Source organism: Coregonus clupeaformis, chromosome 13 (genome assembly GCF_020615455.1).
Source record: "Coregonus clupeaformis isolate EN_2021a chromosome 13, ASM2061545v1, whole genome shotgun sequence".
Lineage (NCBI taxonomy): Eukaryota > Metazoa > Chordata > Actinopteri > Salmoniformes > Salmonidae > Coregonus > Coregonus clupeaformis.
The window spans coordinates 44,235,891-44,253,449 of record NC_059204.1 but is presented as its reverse complement, the minus strand read 5'-3'; the positions used below and the strand labels follow the sequence as shown (position 1 = coordinate 44,253,449).

Sequence of the window (17,559 nt, the reverse complement as noted above, 5' to 3'; positions counted from 1 at the left end):
TATTGGCATCCTTTTTACGGCAAACGCAGATCAATGTAATTTTGATCTAGCAGCAGGTTAGGGGTCTTCAGAGCTGGTGAAATATAACTCAACAGGTTCCGAGGACCATTATGCAGAACCAGAAAGAGGCAGACAAAACTGTCTTTGTGGCTAATTTAGGCAGTTCAGCTAATGAGGAAATTATTTTCGAGCTATTTTTGCAGGTAGGCTCCCATTGTCCACAGGCTCTACCATTTGACGAAATGAATGGCAATGAATGTGTGGGTGAAATGAAACCACTGGTGTTTACTCCAGCTGAACTGTCTGCCTGTCTGGGTGTAATCATTAGTCCTAACAGTTGCAACTAAAACGAGAGTTTCTATTCGACAAATTCAGGTAGGTCCTTCCCCGTTTCGTTCTGTTTGCTTCTGTTTAAGAAACGATTGCAACAGAATTGGCATAATGAAAACACCCCTGGTGACAGTGGCTGCAGCTCAATTTAGCAGGTCTTACAGTTTGCTCTCGCTGTGGGTGGAAATTAATTTGTGTTTTAAGTCAATTTAAAATACATGTTGGCCTAATTTGTTTGTCTTATTTTTCATGAGGTAGTGTCATTGGTTTGAATTCTAGCAAGCCAAATCACCTTTTACACTAAATGTGAAGGACATGCAGAGATAATAAGATGGAAGAGAGTCATGATAAGGCCACATCCAGTGATGTTGGTGGCCACAGGTGAAATGCAACAAAAAGGAAGTTGCACAGAGATATTATTCCTTAAATGTAAAAAGAATTCATCATCTGCATCTGGTGTTTCTAGTTTACATCCTGTCTGTGCCTTGTTACATACCACCAGGCTGGGCCACTGAAGAAGGTCACCATCGCCCGAGACCGTGAGGGTCGCCAAAGGTCATATGGGTTTGTGTATTACAAGCATGCTGAAGCTGTACCCTATGCCATTGCCTTGCTGAATGGCACTTGGCTCTTTGGCCGTCAACTCAGGCTGCAGTATGGCACCGGTAGGTCAGTGTTTTTTGTCATCATTAAGAATCCATTCACAGACCGTTTTGATCAGCTTTCAACTCACCCATTTGGACTTATGAAGTTTGCAGAGCAGCAATTTAGCATCAGGACATTTCCAAAACCTTTTAATTTACAATTTGCTCTCTACATGAAGCAGGATGTGTTCTTAAAGTAACTGATGTTTCAGCTGCTTAGGGATATCAGTGCATTGCAGATAGGTAGGGTGAAGGTTTTTAGGCCCTCCCCCTTACCCCCTTGTAGGTAGCTCCCACCAGGATGGGGGATCTGGACCTCAAGGCACAGAGGATGACCGTGATGACCCTTCACATGACACACCCAGGTGAATCAGGCCAGACCATGTCATTTCAGAGCATCTTATTTTTGGCTAATGTTATGAACAGATTTAATCTAATCCTTGACCATCTGTTTATTCTTCTTAGTGTGAACGTAGGTCTCCCAGAGTCATCTGTGTTCCACTTCACAGGGCGTGCTGATGTCAGCCTCTCCTGCCAGGACCAGTTCCACTGGAACAACATGGTGAGGACTCACTGGGAATTAGAGGGAGATATTTTCAACATTCAGTACTTTGAATGCATTCAGTTGTGCAACTGACTAGGTATCCCCCTTTCCTTTCCTTGTAAAACTAATTAAGTGCTTGACTAACAGTTTTTTTTGTGTGTTGTAGGTGCATGGCTACCCTTGTGAGCAGTACCCTCTGAGTATCACCCCTCCCCAGCCCCACTACTATGTCCCCCCCTCATCCTTGTGTCCCCCTATTGCCCCCCTGCTGCCCTGGCCAGGATACCCCCAATGGGCCCCTACACGACCCCCCTGTCCCAGCCAGGGTCAGGCCCCCCTGCTCCCCCTGCCTCCCAGCTCTACCCAGCCCAACAAGCAGACAGCTCACCAAAGAGAAGGGCCTAAGAGGCAGACAGCTCAGCAAGGAGAAGTGGAGCCTGCAAAGCCGCACAAACACAGAAGAAGCAGGGAGAGCAGACTGCAGAGGCGCAGGAACAGATGCAAAAAGTGAGCACATACACTCAAATAAACAATTAGCATTGATCATCCACATACAAGCTGAAACGTGTAGCATATGCTCAATACCCTAATATACTAAGATGCCCACAAGCTGTGAGGATGGTCCTTTTCTCAGCTTTACAAATGCACAGACACTGTACAACCATGAAAGACCATCTGCTCTTGAATATAGCCCACAGTATGCCTTTGAGTATTCCTGTACAAATATATGTATATATCTGTTTACGCAGTTTTGTTTCATATGCGCTGACTGTTTTTCTGTTTGATCGTCCGGTGTGTTTACACCAAATAAATTGCACATTTCCTAAAGGAACTTAAATGTGTGGCTGTTTGATTTATGAGTTCCAAGTGATTTGAACCACATAATATTGGAATGTGAGCAGCACTTCTAGCTGTGTGACAGAATTAGGCATAACATTTGACATCATTCTCATTGTCCCCACCATGAAATCGGGGAGTGGACTGTGGATCTGTCTTTGTCCGTTAGTACGTTAGTCATACGCGATATCTCAGACAGCACTTGCCCGATTTTGACTAAACCTGGGTGAATGATGTGTCTTGCCATAGAGATCCAGCGTTTACAAAATTACACTGATTGGCCCAAGCCGGAAGCTATAGTAATGAAAATGTGTTAGTCACACGCATCTCAATTGGCCCAAGGGGGGGCTGCATCATTTGTGGGGGATGATGTTTACTGTTGCTTTGTCTTAAGTTGGATGTCTAGGTAGATTCAAGGATGATGGTCACTTCTAGTAGCAGAAACTACTTCTTCCACATGATTATATTTAGATTCTATCTAAATATTCTATTTAGATAGAATCACCTTTGATCTATTTAGATAGAATTACCTTAGATCTGATGTAATGTTTATGACTGAGGAATTCTAGTATGGTTCTCCTTCATTTTATTGCTTTGGTAATAAACAATGCTGTATCAACTCTGATTGACAGCTTTAGTGAAAGCTGAATTTAGTGCATAGATGACATAAGTAGCGAACTCTGACTTAGGAAATATCTGAGCGTTAGTCATTTACTATGAGGATGCATGTTGTATGATGTTCTAGAAGGAATTCCATGGCAGAGAGGGCAACACAGAGTGAGGTCACTATCAGAGGGTACCTTCTGTGATAAGGATAAGAGCGTCTGCTAAATGACGTAAATGTAATAAGGTAACATTAATAGCTCACTCACATATCAGTGTTCAAAGTCTACTTAAAGACAGGAGTGGATTTATGTTTCTGTGTAGGATATTATGTAGAATATACCTTTTTTGTAGTGTGTATGTGTTTGATAGTTATACGTTGAGTATACAAAACATTAAAGACACCTGCTCTTTCCATGACATAGACTGACCAGGTGAATCCAGGTGAAAGCTATGATCCCTTATTGATGTCACTTGTTAAAGAAGGACTTTTAAGCCGTGAGACAATTGACACAAGGATTATGTATGTGTGCCATTCAGAGGGTGAATGGGCAAGACAAAATATTTAAGTGCATTTGAATGGGGTATGGTAGTAGGTGCCAGGCGCACCGGTTTGTGTCAAGAACTGCAACGCTGCTGGGTGTTTCACGCTCAACAGTTTCCCGTGTGTATCAAGAATGGTCCACCACCCAAAGGACATCCATCCAACTTGACACAACAGTGGGAAGGATTTGAGTCAACATTGGCCAGCATCCCTGTGGAACGCTTTCGACACCATGAGTCCATTCCCCGACAAATTGTGTCTGTTCTGAAGGCAAAAGGAGGTGGGTGCAACTCAATATTAGGAAGGTGTTCCTAATGTTTGGTACACTCAGTGCATATTTGATATAGGAATTAAAATATATACAGGTTAAAAGTAATGACTAAATGTTCCACCCTTAAATATAGTTGTGAAATGTTATTGTTTTAAGTATGATTAGTACTTTCTTAGAAGTGACTAATTATTACACCCTGAAACTGTGTGAAATGTGTTAGAATGTGTGAGTGTAGTAGGACGAGTAAAGACTATGACATTGAGCTACTATTTAGCAATGTGAGTAAGAATTAGACCAGACAACAAAGGACAAGGAGAGCTGTCTACAGACAACTGAGAAACCAAGATAAAGAGGCCTCCCAATTTAGGGAGGAGAGAAACTGTTAGGCTTTTTAAAGAGTATGCAGGATATTGTGAGGACGGCGATAACTAAGGAATGCATGTGGGTGTGTGTGTATGTGTGTGTGTGTGTGTGTGTGTGTGTGTGTGTGTGTGTGTGTGTATGTGTGTATGTATGTGTGTGTGTGTGTGTGTGTGTGTATATGTATGTGTGTGTGTGTGTGTGTGTGTGTGTGTATGTGTGTGTGTGTGTGTGTGTGTGTGTGTGTGTGTGTGTGTGTGTGTGTGTGTGTGTGAACTGATGGTCAGGAGAGCAGTTTTAAAGTGGAAAACTACAGCCCGCCTAAAGAGGGGAGGGATTTTTGTATGACGTATGAGTATAAAAGATGGACTCTGAAATTGTGATGGCAGAATTCTCAATGAATAAATCTCTGACTATGCAGACCGGGACTCTGTCCGTTACTTAAATCCCAAAAGACTTACAACCTTTTGGGAGACGCACAGAGACACTGAAATAGTTTGTTAAATAATTCTCATAACAATATTAATTTGTGTGGAGTCCCGTACGTTTGGAAGTTTTATTATTTTATTTCATTGTATCACATGCTGACAGAATGGTCAGATTGATATGGGTTTGTGGTTAAGGGACTGTCCCAACCTTCATCCTTTAGGCCAATTTACAGTACTTATTTTGTCGTTCTCCACCATCAGTGCTCTTGTTATTAAGGACACTCATTAGGGATATCACCAATGATGCAGCATAGATTGGCTATCACTTTGTTGTTCCAGTTACTGCACAATAAAAGGTTTACTGCTGCCCCTCACAGAGATAAAGGGCCAAGGTCTCATTAATAACTAGCCCTGCCCATGGAGAGCAGAGAAATTCTCGTAGACGGATAGTCAAAGAAACAGGCTGTAGATACAACAGAAAACATAGGACGTAGTTGGAGACTCACTCCACAGTGCAGAATCCTATGATAGTTCATGACAGAGAAAGTGTTTGAATCACAGAGAATTCTGTGTGAGGTGTCAGCTGAAGGACAAGAAGACGGTGTGAGTGTGTGAGGACGTCAGGGAGCCATGTGGTGTGGGAAGCGGCGTTGCTCGTCCTCGGAGGTGCTGCTGAGTGTCCTGTGTCTGACCCTGCTGGCGGTGTGTGTCAGCCTCATTATCATCAGCTGGCTCGCCTTGCAGACTGACCGTGAGAAAATAGTTTTGTTTTCTTTCCTCCTAACCCATTTCTGTCATTAAAACGGTCAATATATTTGTTTAGAAATCAAATGTAATATTGTATACTGCATATGACTTTTGGGTAAAACATATCAATTTTCCACTCCATAGTTTTGTTTCTGATCTGTTGGTCATGTATAGAGTGACAGGTGTCAGTCACTGACAGTATGTGTGTTTGTCCCAGTGGACCAGGGTGGACTAGGTGAGACTGAGTCTGTGTTCAGTGGGAGGCTGGTCATTACGAGGGGTGCTGTGTTTACTAAGGAGCTGAGAAACAGGAACAGTCTGCAGTTCAAGTCCCTGGCCTTCGACACAGAGCATCTGGTATGTCGGGATTCCATACACAAATGAATCGTTCTCCTGTCCACTCTCCTACACACTTTAGTCATAAATTATAAATACTATATTTTCTCACAGATATCTGACGCTTACGGCCGTGGCTCCCTCAATAATGACTTCAAGGCCTGTGAAGTTTTCGATTTCAGGTGAGACAGTATCTGTATAATGATATTTACAAATGACAACCTCATAGCATAGTGACATATACTGAAAGTGACAATGTCATTATACAATTTCTGACCATAAATCCCCCCATGTGACAGCAATGGCAGTGTGGTGGTGAACTTTGACCTGCAGTTCCGTCAGAGTGTGGAGGTGAAGGAGGCAGAGCAGCAGTTGGTGGCTGGGCTTCAGAGCACTGGGGGCCTGGTGGTTGACAAAAATAGCATCCAGGTCACAGGTATAGGTGTAAAACAACCTACCCACACCTTACATACCGGTACATGATCATACTATTGGGAAGAAGGTGGGATCTAGATCTATTACCATGTTATTAATCCAGAAGATAAGTCTGAAATGCACCATTGAGAATTTGAACCTATATGATGTTTCTGTTTAGTGAAAGAGGATCTAACTACATCCCAGCCAACCTCTTCAACCAAACCGACCACTACACCTCATCTTTCCACTACATCCCAGCCAACCTCTTCAACCAAACCGACCACTACACCTCATCTTTCCACTACATCCCAGCCAACCTCTTCAACCAAACCGACCACTACACCTCATCTTTCCACTACATCCCAGCCAACCTCTTCAACCAAACCGACCACTACACCTCATCTTTCCACTACATCCCAGCCAACCTCTTCAACCAAACCGACCACTACACCTCATCTTTCCACTACATCTTCTTCAGGTGAGAACTGAATCGATAGGAAACACTTACAGTAGATTAATCGTGCTGTAGTACTGTACCAGTACCATTTATTTTACATTTCATTGATGATGGTGAATGATGATTCATGTCCACAGGGAAGTGTCCACCTTATCATATGTTCTGTGGGGATGGCACTACATGTGTGGCCACCATGCAGTTTTGTGATGGAGTAGACAATTGTCCTGATGGCTCAGATGAAAACCATACTCTCTGTGGTGAGTGTTTGATACTCAGTGTTTGCTGATTATGTAACCTCGTCCCTACACTCTTAGAAAAAAGGCTTCCAAAAGGGTAATTCAACTGTCCCTGTAGGATAACCTTTTTTGGTTCCAGGTAGAACTCTTTTGGGTTCCATGTAGAGATCCGGCTGGTGGACGATTAATAATTAAGTGGATAAACATTGTTCTTGAATGTATAGATGGTACAGAGTAACAAGAAAATGCCATGTCAACGCATAATGTGTGGTCTGGTAATGTGGTCATGAGTGCATTGGTAGTATAATAGACCTGAACTGTGTGGATATCGTTCATATTTTCATAGCAACAAAGTGCGATGGCCAATTCCTTCTTCTTGGTCCTACGGGTTCCTTCCATTCTGAAAACTTCCCTCTCCCTTACAACAATGGCACGATTTGCCGCTGGGTTATACGGTACTCCTGCTTCTCACACTAACTACACACTACTCATGTTCATATACTTTTACCTGACATACCAGTGCTACCTCTCTACTTTTTGTGCTACCTTAATTAAAACATTTTTTATTTTTTTCTTCCCTTTTTAGAATTCAGAAAGGACTGGCAATAAAGATGAATTTCCACTCATTCAACACAGAAGAAGATATTGATACTCTCAGTCTGTATGAGGGCACAGGACAGGGGAAATATCTGACATGTAAGTGGATAACACTCCTGAGCAAATATATGCTAATTGCTATTCAGCAATATATCTATATAAACTAAAGTAATAACACATCTACCACCCACTATGGCTGTGTTTCAGACCAGCTGTCAGGCCCCTCCCCAGGCACTGTGTGGCTGCTGTCTGACAAGGCCACTGTTGAGTTCTCCTCTGACGATTACAACAATCTCCAAGGATTCAATGCCACCTACTCAGCAGAAGACATCAGCAACCTCTCTAGTAAACAGTGTTTCCCAAACTCAAACCTCGGGACCCCACAGCTGATTCAAATGATCAAAGCTTGATGATTAGTTGATTAATTGAATCAGCTGTGTAGTGCTAGGACAAAAACCAAAATGTGCACCCCTTGGGGTCTCGAGGACCGAGTTTGGGAAACCCTGACTTAAAGATTTCAAGGGTTATCAAAATGAACTGGAAGGAAGATTGTAATATGATTTGGTTTTGGGTCTCTCTGTGAAATGAAACGACAGTGACAGTGTTCCTCTCTGCCCTCTCAGATGAGGAGAGGCTGAGCTGCTCCTTTGAGGAGGGCCTGTGTTTCTGGAGGCAGGAGCCCGAGGACGAAGGGGACTGGATACGCACCCATATCCCTACATTCCCCCCCTTCACAGGCCCAAACTTTGACCATACATTTGGGAACCAATCAGGTGTGTCATTATGTGACAAGACATTACTTTATTTTGCGGAGACTTTATGACTTTATTTCGATGTCGGATTGCTGTAGTCTGTTTCTGTTCTGTGACTGTTATTGTGTTCTGACGACACAGGCTACTACATTGTCACACCGGGAAGCCCTGGCCAGTGGGAGAAGAACTTCAAGATCCGCAGCCTCCGATTAACTCATTCAAATGAACCAATGTGTCTTAAGTTCTGGTAAGTGACCCTCTCTCTCCCTCTATTCATGTACTGTCTATGGCTACCCATCTCTAAATACATAGCCTCTCAACAGGTGTGTATTTATGCTACTTGTTGCTCCAGGTACCATATGTATGGAGAGGATGTGCGTCGGCTGAGGGTGTTGGTAGAGAGACGGTCAACGTCTGTGGTCAGAGAGGCTTCAGTCATTATGGTCTTCCAGAAGGAGGGTAACTATGGAGATAACTGGAACTTCGGCCAGGTCACCCTGAACAGCACAGCTGATACAACGGTCAGAATCCCACACTGTATAATTGCCATGATGTTATACTTGGCTGTAAATGTTGTCTGTCTATAAGTCTCTGTCTCTTCACTGTGATGTTCTTCTCAAGGTGGTTTTTGAGGCTCAGAAGAAGGGGGGTATGAAGAATGACATTGCCCTGGATGACATTAGTCTGACAATGGGTCCCTGTGGGGCGGACCCACCAGAGCCAACAGTGGTTCCCACCCCTCCAACACCACCTCCTATACCTCGTATGTTACTCTGAACCACATATTCTTCACATGGAACACTTTGACACAGGCCATCCATTCAGAACAGAACCACCCTGTCATCATTAACCAGCCCCCTCACAATCACTCACTACCACTGAGTCACCAACTCACCCTCTCTCGCCTGACATTCACTGTTCTTTATCCATTCATGTCATGTGTCCTTGTTTTCCATGGAAGCATCTAAAGCATGTATTCATTCCTCTTTCTCAGCTGACTGTGGAGGACCTTTTGACCTTTGGGAACCCAACTCTACATTCAGCTCCCCCAACTACCCACACTCCTATGGAAACAAGGCTTCTTGTATGAACTTTGTGTTTTGTTCATTTGTTTTCCTAATTGGTTGAAATGTGGTGTTCATACATCTGTCTATCCTGGGCAAGGTTTGTGGACTCTTCATGCCAGGGAGGGATGGAACATCCAGCTTCACTTCCTGGATTTTGACGTTGAGTCGACCTATGACATCGTGGAGGTGCGGGATGGGGCAGGGCCACAGTCTGAACTGCTTGGTGAGTCTCTGACCCTCCGCCTACTGTGATATCCTTCCTACACAACCTCTGTCATGTTACTATGACACTGTTAGTTGTTATTGAAAATGCAGAGGAGGTTTACTGGGGTGAATTGTTGTGTGTTTCTTTGTCAGGTGTCTTCACTGGCACTGATGCTACCTTTCCAGATGTGATCTCCACAGCCAATCAGATCACAGTGATGTTCTTTACAGACAGTACAGGGTATGACAGAGGGTTCCGTGCCAACTTCACATCTGGCTTAGCACTGGGCATGCCAAGTAAGATTTTATATTAAGGAACCAATTCATCATTCTATAGTCCAAAATTAGTAGTTCTGAATTAACCATAGCTGATGTACTCTTTGTTCTTCAAAAGCCAAGTAACCAAACTGCCTTTGTCCTTTCAAATGCCAGAGCCCTGTGCCACTGGGCAGTACCGGTGTCAGTCTGGAGAATGTATCTCCAATGTCAGTGTGTGTAACGGCCAACCAGACTGCGCTGACTCCTCAGACGAAGCTGACTGTGGTGAGTAAACCAAATGAAGCTGTGACCCTGTCAACACCCATACAGCAATTCATGCCAGTAAAAGGCATGTGAACCAAAATACTGGTAAAGTGGTTCTCCATGATTCTATGCGTTCTAGTGCATCTGGTATCAGTGAACAGTACGAGTGTCAGACGTCTGCAGCTCCAGGTCCAGACCACCTGGTACACAACCTGTGGTCGGCACTGGAACGCTCAGCTCTCCCACTTCATGTGTCGTTACCTGGGCTACAGGTGAGACCTCTGCTGTGTGTGTGTGAATGAGAAACAGTCATTCTTTGTATGTTTGACAGTGATGGACAGGGAGTCAGTCACTGTGTTTACATGTACTCTAGATCAGGAAGTGCCCTCCTCATACCTTCCACAGAGAAAGACTCTCCCTTCACCACCGTGAGTGTGGCAGCCAACGGCACACTGGACCTGACCCCCAGGTACACTACATTCAACAAACAGATTTCATTTACATTTACATTGTTTTGTCATTTAGCAGACGCCCTTATCCAGAGCTACTTACAGGAGCAATTAGGGTTAAGTGCCTTGCTCAAGGGCACATCGACAGATTTTTCACCTAGTCGGCTCGGGGAATTGAGGAAATGGAACCTTTCGGTTACTGGCCAAACTCTCTTAACCGCTAGGCTACCTGCCGCTAATCAAGGAAATCGAACCTTTCGGTTACTGGCCCAACGCTCTTAACCGCTAGGCTACCTGCCGCTAATCGAGGAAATCGAACCTTTCGGTTACTGGCCCAACGCTCTTAACCGCTAGGCTACCTGCCGCTAATCGAGGAAATCGAACCTTTCGGTTACTGGCCCAACGCTCTTAACCGCTAGGCTACCTGCCGCTAATCGAAGAAATCGAACATTTCGGTTACTGGCCCAACGCTCTTAACTGCTAGGCTACCTGCCGCTAATCGAGGAAATCAAACCTTTCGGTTACTGGCCCAACGCTCTTAACCGCTAGGCTACCTGCCGCTAATCGAGGAAATCAAACCTTTCGGTTACTGGCCCAACGCTCATAACCGCTAGGCTACCTGCCGCTAATAATTCAACTTTGATTCAACAGTCATACCAACATCCAACTTTGTTTCTATTTCCCATAGTGAAAAATGTACGGATGAAAAGGTTATATCTTTGCAATGTGACAACCAACGTGAGTATGCAAAGTATAAAGCATCAACATAGTATCATGATAGATACTGTAAGTACTCCTTCACATATACACATTGACAAGTTTTGACAAGTTAACAAAACACACTCAAAAACACTATACTGTGCATTTTAGCGTGTGGCGTTCGTATGGTCTCCCAGAAGATGGATCATAGTGGGTCCACTGAACGACAGATGGAGGAGGAAGGAGAGGAGGAGTCAGAGGAGAGTGGAACTGTCAGAGTGGTGGGAGGGACAGACTCTCGTAAGGGGGCGTGGCCATGGATGGTGTCGCTGTACTGGAGGGGCCGTCATGTGTGTGGAGCTACTCTGATTGACAACGAGTGGTTGGTCACCGCTGCACACTGCGTTTATGGGTGAGGAATCCCCCTCTCCCTTTATACTGTTTGATTATGCTCCTGTATTCACCTTTACTTTGTGTACACTGTAAATATACACTGTGTATACACCTGAGTCTCACCTTTTTCTGTTCACACCATGTCACATAATAATAATAATAATAATATGCCATTTAGCAGACGCTTTTATCCAAAGCGACTTACAGTCATGTGTGCATACATTTTTACGTATGGGTGGTCCCGGGGATCGAACACACTACCCTGGCGTTACAAGCGCCATGCTCTACCAATAGAGCTACAGAGGACCATGTTTCTGTGCATTTACCCTCAACTGAGTCTGACCTATTTGAGTACAAAGTAGCTCTACCATTTTTTTTCTGGTCCATGCAGTTTAAGTTTTTCAGACCATTTCTACATTGACGGTCGTCTTTTTATCCTGCAGGAAAAATATTCACCTTTCCAACTGGGAGGCAGTTTTGGGCCTTCACTCCCAGGACAGTGTAGATATCCTCCCATCCCAGACCCGAAAGGTTGACCACATCATCATGAACAAACACTACAACAGAAGGACCAAGGATGCTGACATCGCAATGATACACCTTCAAACAAACGTCAACTTCACAGGTGTGCAATCAAACACCCTTCTGCTCTACATAGCCTGAGAGTTTGACCTTATGTCAGATTGGCACTGAGCACAAGCGGCCATGTTGTGTTCATATAAAGTGGATTACTAAGTAGATGTACCTCACATATACACACATATCCACACACACAACATAATATTCATACAGATCCACACACACAATATAATATTCATACAGATCCACACACACAGGATATAATATTCATACAGATCCACACACACGATATAATCTTCATACAGATCCACACACACAGGATATAATCTTCATACAGATCCACACACACAGGATATAATCTTCATACAGATCCACACACACAGGATATAATCTTCATACAGATCCACACACAGGATATAATCTTCATACAGATCCACACACACAATATAATCTTCATACAGATCCACACACACATTTATAATCTTCATACAGATCCACACACACATTATATAATCTTCATACAGATCCACACACACAGGATATAATCTTACATTTACATTTACATTTTAGTCATTTAGCAGACGCTCTTATCCAGAGCGACTTACAGTTAGTACATACATATTTGTATTTATTTTTCATACTTGCCCCCCGCGGGAATCGAACCCACAACCCTGGCGTTGCAAACACCATGCTCTACCAACATTCCTGCCGGCCATTCCCTCCCCTACCCTGGACGACGCTGGGCCAATTGTGCGCCGCCCCATGGGTCTCCCGGTCACGGCCGGCTACGACAGAGCCTGGATTCGAACCAGGATCTCTAGTGGCACAGCTAGCACTGCGATGCAGTGCCACTGCGCCACTCGGGAGACGAGTCCACACACACAGGATATAATCTTCATACAGATCCACACACACAGGATATAATCTTCATACAGATCCACACACACAGGATATAATCTTCATACAGATCCACACACACAGGATATAATCTTCATACAGATCCACACACAGGATATAATCTTCATACAGATCCACACACACAATATAATCTTCATACAGATCCACACACACATTTATAATCTTCATACAGATCCACACACACATTCTATAATATTCATACAGATCCACACACACAGGATATAATCTTACATTTACATTTACATTTTAGTCATTTAGCAGACGCTCTTATCCAGAGCGACTTACAGTTAGTACATACATATTTGTATTTATTTTTCATACTTGCCCCCCGCGGGAATCGAACCCACAACCCTGGCGTTGCAAACACCATGCTCTACCAACATTCCTGCCGGCCATTCCCTCCCCTACCCTGGACGACGCTGGGCCAATTGTGCGCCGCCCCATGGGTCTCCCGGTCACGGCCGGCTATGACAGAGCCTGGATTCGAACCAGGATCTCTAGTGGCACAGCTAGCACTGCGATGCAGTGCCACTGCGCCACTCGGGAGACGAGTCCACACACACAGGATATAATCTTCATACAGATCCACACACACATGATATAATCTTCATACAGATCCACACACACATGATATAATCTTCATACAGATCCACACACACTGTCACGATCGTTGAAAGGAGTGGACCAATGCGCAGCGTGGAATGCGAACATCTTTATTAAATATACACTACACGAACAAAAACAACAAAACGAAACGTGAAGTCCTCGGTCACATACACAAACCTACACGGAACAAGATCCCACAATACACTGTGCCAAACAGGCTGCCTAAGTATGGTTCCCAATCAGAGACAAAAAGCAACAGCTGATTCTCGTTGCCTCTGATTGAGAACCACCCCGGCCAACATAGATACACATGAACTAGATCCTAACATAGAAACACAAACACATAGAATCTACACACCCTGGCTCAACATATAAGAGTCCCAGAGCCAGGGCGTGACAGTACCCCCAAAGGCGCGGACTCAGACCGCGCCAAACATAAACCGAACAGGGGAGGGCTGGGTGGGCATTCCTCCTCGGAGGCGGATCCGGCTCCGGGCGTGACCACCACCCTCTAATAACCCCCCCGTAGTGCCCCTGGTCTGGTCTGGCCCCGCTGGCTGGAGCTGGACTGGACATCGGTGGAGCGGATTGCTTAGGCTCCGGTGTGGAGCAGCTGACCGGTACCTGACCAGGCACCGGTGAACCGGGCACGGGCTGTGCCGGACTGACGACACCGGGCTGACGATGCGCACCACAGGCTTGGTGCGGGGAGCAGGAACGGGCCGGACCGGGCTGACGATGCGCCCCACAGGCTTGGTGCGGGGAGCAGGAATGGGCCGGACCGGGCTGACGACGCGCACCCCTGGCTTGGTGCGGGGAGCAGGAACGGGCCGGACCGGGCTGACGATGCGCACCACAGGCTTGGTGCGGGGAGCAGGAATGGGCCGGACCGGGCTGACGACGCGCACCCCTGGCTTGGTGCGAGGGGCAGGAACAGGCCGGGCCGGGCTGGCGACGCGCACCATTGGCTTGGTGCGAGGGGCAGGAACAGGCCGGGTCGGGCTGGCGACGCGCACCATTGGCTTGGTGCGGGGAGCAGGAACAGGCCGGGCTGGCGACGCGCACCATTGGCTTGGTGCGAGGGGCAGGAACAGGCCGGGTCGGGCTGGCGACGCGCACCATTGGCTTGGTGCGGGGAGCAGGAACAGGCCGGGCCGGGCTGGCGACGCGCACCATAGGCTTGGTGCGGGGAGCAGGAACGGGCCGGACCGGGCTGACGACGCGCACCACAGGCTTGGTGCGGGGAGCAGGAACGGAACGGACCGGGCTGACGACGCGCACCACAGGCTTGGTGCGGGGAGCAGGAACGGGCCGGGCCGGGCTGGCGACGCGCACCACAGGCTTGATGCGGGGAGCAGGAACCTTTGCCCATGGTCTTCTGCCCTCGAACATGTCCTCCCAGGACCACCATTTGCCCACCTGGGCCATCGCCAACTTCTCCATCTCCTTACCCGGCGTTAGCTCCGAAACACGCTGCTTGGTCCAGTATTGGTGGGATCTTCTGTCACGATCGTCAAAAGGAGTGGACCAATGCGCAGCGTGGAATGCGAACATCTTTATTAAATATACACTACACGAACAAAAACAACAAAACGATACGTGAAGTCCTCGGTCACATACACAAACCTACACGGAACAAGATCCCACAATACACTGTGCCAAACAGGCTGCCTAAGTATGGTTCCCAATCAGAGACAACAAGCAACAGCTGATTCTCGTTGCCTCTGATTGAGAACCACCCCGGCCAACATAGATACACATGAACTAGATCCTAACATAGAAACACAAACACATAGAATCTATACACCCTGGCTCAACATATAAGAGTCCCAGAGCCAGGGCGTGACACACACAGGATATAATCTTCATACAGATCCACACACACAGGATATAATCTTCATACAGATTATTATTTTACAGATTACATTCAACCCATCTGTCTGCCACGAAGTGACCAGCAGTTTGAGGCTGGGAGGAACTGTTTCATTGCAGGCTGGGGAGCAGAAGCAGAGCAAGGTAGGACTCTGGTGTCACTCAGTGAGTTAGTTCACGGTGGCATTAACAGGTTCATCTGAGGATGTGGCTGATGAAAACCGCTGTACAATTTAACTGTATCATTATTATTATTATTATTAATATTATTATTATGTGCCTGTAAATGTTGAAATGCCCTCCAGGCACAGTAGCTAATGTGCTACAACAGGCAGTGCTGCCCCTGGTGAGCCGGTCTGATTGTCAGAAACTGTTGCCTGAGTACAACATTACAGCCAGGATGGTGTGTGCCGGCTACTCTGAGGGGGGAGTGGACTCCTGCCAGGTACATTTTAATGGTCATAACCCTCTGTGGGCAGTTATAGCATGTTTATGACTGTAAACCACGCTGCATTTCTGTGAAAGAACTACACCAGGAAAACGTTCAGATAGTATACTGTCCCAGGGCAGCAGTGGATAGAATACTGCCCCCAAGGCAACACTGGATTAAAGTTTGGGTATTTGTGTGATGTACAATGAATGCCACCTGTACACAATGCCATTGAATCACAGTTCGTAGTATCCATGTACAGTGTGTGAGAATTCTGTCCACTGAATGTGTTGTCCTGTTGTTTTAGGGGGACTCTGGAGGTCCTCTCATGTGTGAGGAGGATGGCCACTGGGTGCAGGTGGGCGTGATTTCTTTTGGTGTGGGGTGTGGCCGCCCCCAGCGCCCTGGTGTGTACGCCCTGGTCTCCCAGTTCACTGACTGGATCGTCCAGACCAGACGGCTCTCCTGACACTGGGGACACTGGGATTACAGGCTCCAGGAAAACAGAACATTCAGTGCTGAATTAGGATCATATGCTGTCTTGATTACTAAATCAATCAATGCTTTTGAATAAGTGCAATGGTGTAACGCAGCTTTACAGGGATATTCAAAATATGTTAAAAAAACAACAACAATAAAATGCATTTCTATGCTCTTTTAGACTTCCTATGGCTGTGCCTTCTTACTGTCAATAAATGTTTACATATTTCCTATCCCTTTTCAAGTCATTGAATGGTAAAAGTGTGGGCTGAGTAATTAGAATGCTTATGGACTGTATACACTGAGTATACCATACATTATGAACACCTTCCTAATATTGAGTTGCACCCCCCCTTTTGCCCTCAGAACAGTATCAATTCGTCGGGGCCTGGACTATACAAGGTGTCAAAAGCGTTCCACAGGGATGCTGGCCCATGTTGACTGCAATGCTTCCCACAGTTGTGTCAAGTTGGCTGGATGTCCTTTGGGTGGTGGACCATTCTTGATACACACAGGAAACTGTTGAGCATGAAAAACCCAGCAGCGTTGCAGTTCTTGACACAAACCGGTGCGCCTGGCACCTACCATACCCCGTTCAAAGGCACTTATATATTTTGTCTTGCCCATTCACCTTCTGAATGGCACACATACACAATCCATGTCTCAAGGCTTAAAAATCCTTCTTTAACCTGTCTCGTCCCCTTCATCTACACTTACTGAAGTGGATTTAACAAAATACATCAATAAGGGATCATAGCTTTCACCTGGATTCACCTGGTCAGTCTATGTCATGGAAAGAGCAGGTATTCTTAATGTTTTCTATACTCAGTGTATGTTGTCACTGTTCTGAGTGAGGAGTGTGTTGCACACCAGGTGTAAAATACAGGGATTATGTATCCTATGCTTCTCACCACGACTAGACGACACGCCCAAGGATCTGGCTGATTGTAGATAACATCAGCGACTGCCCTGGAGTCAAACAGAGTGCTGTGCAGTGAGAGGGTGTAACCTGTTCTGTTCTCAGCTGACCAGCGATGTGGATATACCTGCATGGAGTTCTGTTTGTTCTTCTAGCATGAAGGGAGGATCAGACTAAAACACTGAGTGCTCTGCAATGGGAAGACGCAGACTGTAGAACATCAGTGGTTTGGTTAGCTAAATGTCTGATTATCAGTTTCCTTTCAACTTACATTCTACCTCCTTTATCACCTCACTTGCCAAACTGAAGTGGAATCAG

General features: G+C 45.7%; 2 protein-coding genes across 2 annotated transcripts; both read left to right on the top strand.

Annotated features, from left to right (window-relative positions):
* The first annotated feature begins 23 nt into the window (after positions 1–23).
* Positions 24–2,350, top strand: rbm11 (RNA binding motif protein 11). The gene is made up of 5 exons (XM_041895298.1): positions 24–203; positions 833–995; positions 1,261–1,339; positions 1,440–1,536; positions 1,685–2,350. Exons 1-5 carry the CDS (start codon positions 111–113, stop codon positions 2,027–2,029), a joined length of 777 nt encoding a protein of 258 aa, XP_041751232.1. The 5' UTR covers positions 24–110; the 3' UTR covers positions 2,030–2,350.
* A 2,682-nt stretch (positions 2,351–5,032) lies between these two features.
* On the top strand, positions 5,033–16,507 carry tmprss15 (transmembrane serine protease 15). The gene is made up of 25 exons (XM_041895297.2): positions 5,033–5,312; positions 5,526–5,665; positions 5,759–5,826; positions 5,944–6,080; positions 6,240–6,539; positions 6,656–6,775; positions 7,101–7,209; positions 7,341–7,450; positions 7,559–7,696; positions 7,975–8,124; positions 8,245–8,350; positions 8,456–8,624; positions 8,725–8,866; positions 9,098–9,187; positions 9,268–9,393; positions 9,528–9,671; positions 9,807–9,917; positions 10,036–10,168; positions 10,270–10,365; positions 11,034–11,083; positions 11,216–11,456; positions 11,881–12,062; positions 15,461–15,556; positions 15,718–15,857; positions 16,150–16,507. Exons 1-25 carry the CDS (start codon positions 5,192–5,194, stop codon positions 16,309–16,311), a joined length of 3,381 nt encoding a protein of 1,126 aa, XP_041751231.2. The 5' UTR covers positions 5,033–5,191; the 3' UTR covers positions 16,312–16,507.
* Positions 16,508–17,559: the final 1,052 nt, after the last annotated feature.

Bases quoted from the DNA above. Each gene is read 5' to 3' on its own strand.
- tmprss15 (XM_041895297.2), top strand. From the start codon at position 5,192: ATGTGGTGTGGGAAGCGGCGTTGCTCGTCCTCGGAGGTGCTGCTGAGT. The intron at 7,210-7,340 runs GTACTCCTGCTT...TTCCCTTTTTAG, and splicing joins ATTTGCCGCTGGGTTATACG to AATTCAGAAAGGACTGGCAA. The intron at 8,867-9,097 runs GTATGTTACTCT...CCTCTTTCTCAG, and splicing joins AACACCACCTCCTATACCTC to CTGACTGTGGAGGACCTTTT.
- rbm11 (XM_041895298.1), top strand. From the start codon at position 111: ATGCAGAACCAGAAAGAGGCAGACAAAACTGTCTTTGTGGCTAATTTA. The intron at 204-832 runs GTAGGCTCCCAT...ACATACCACCAG, and splicing joins TTTTCGAGCTATTTTTGCAG to GCTGGGCCACTGAAGAAGGT. The intron at 1,537-1,684 runs GTGAGGACTCAC...TGTGTGTTGTAG, and splicing joins AGTTCCACTGGAACAACATG to GTGCATGGCTACCCTTGTGA.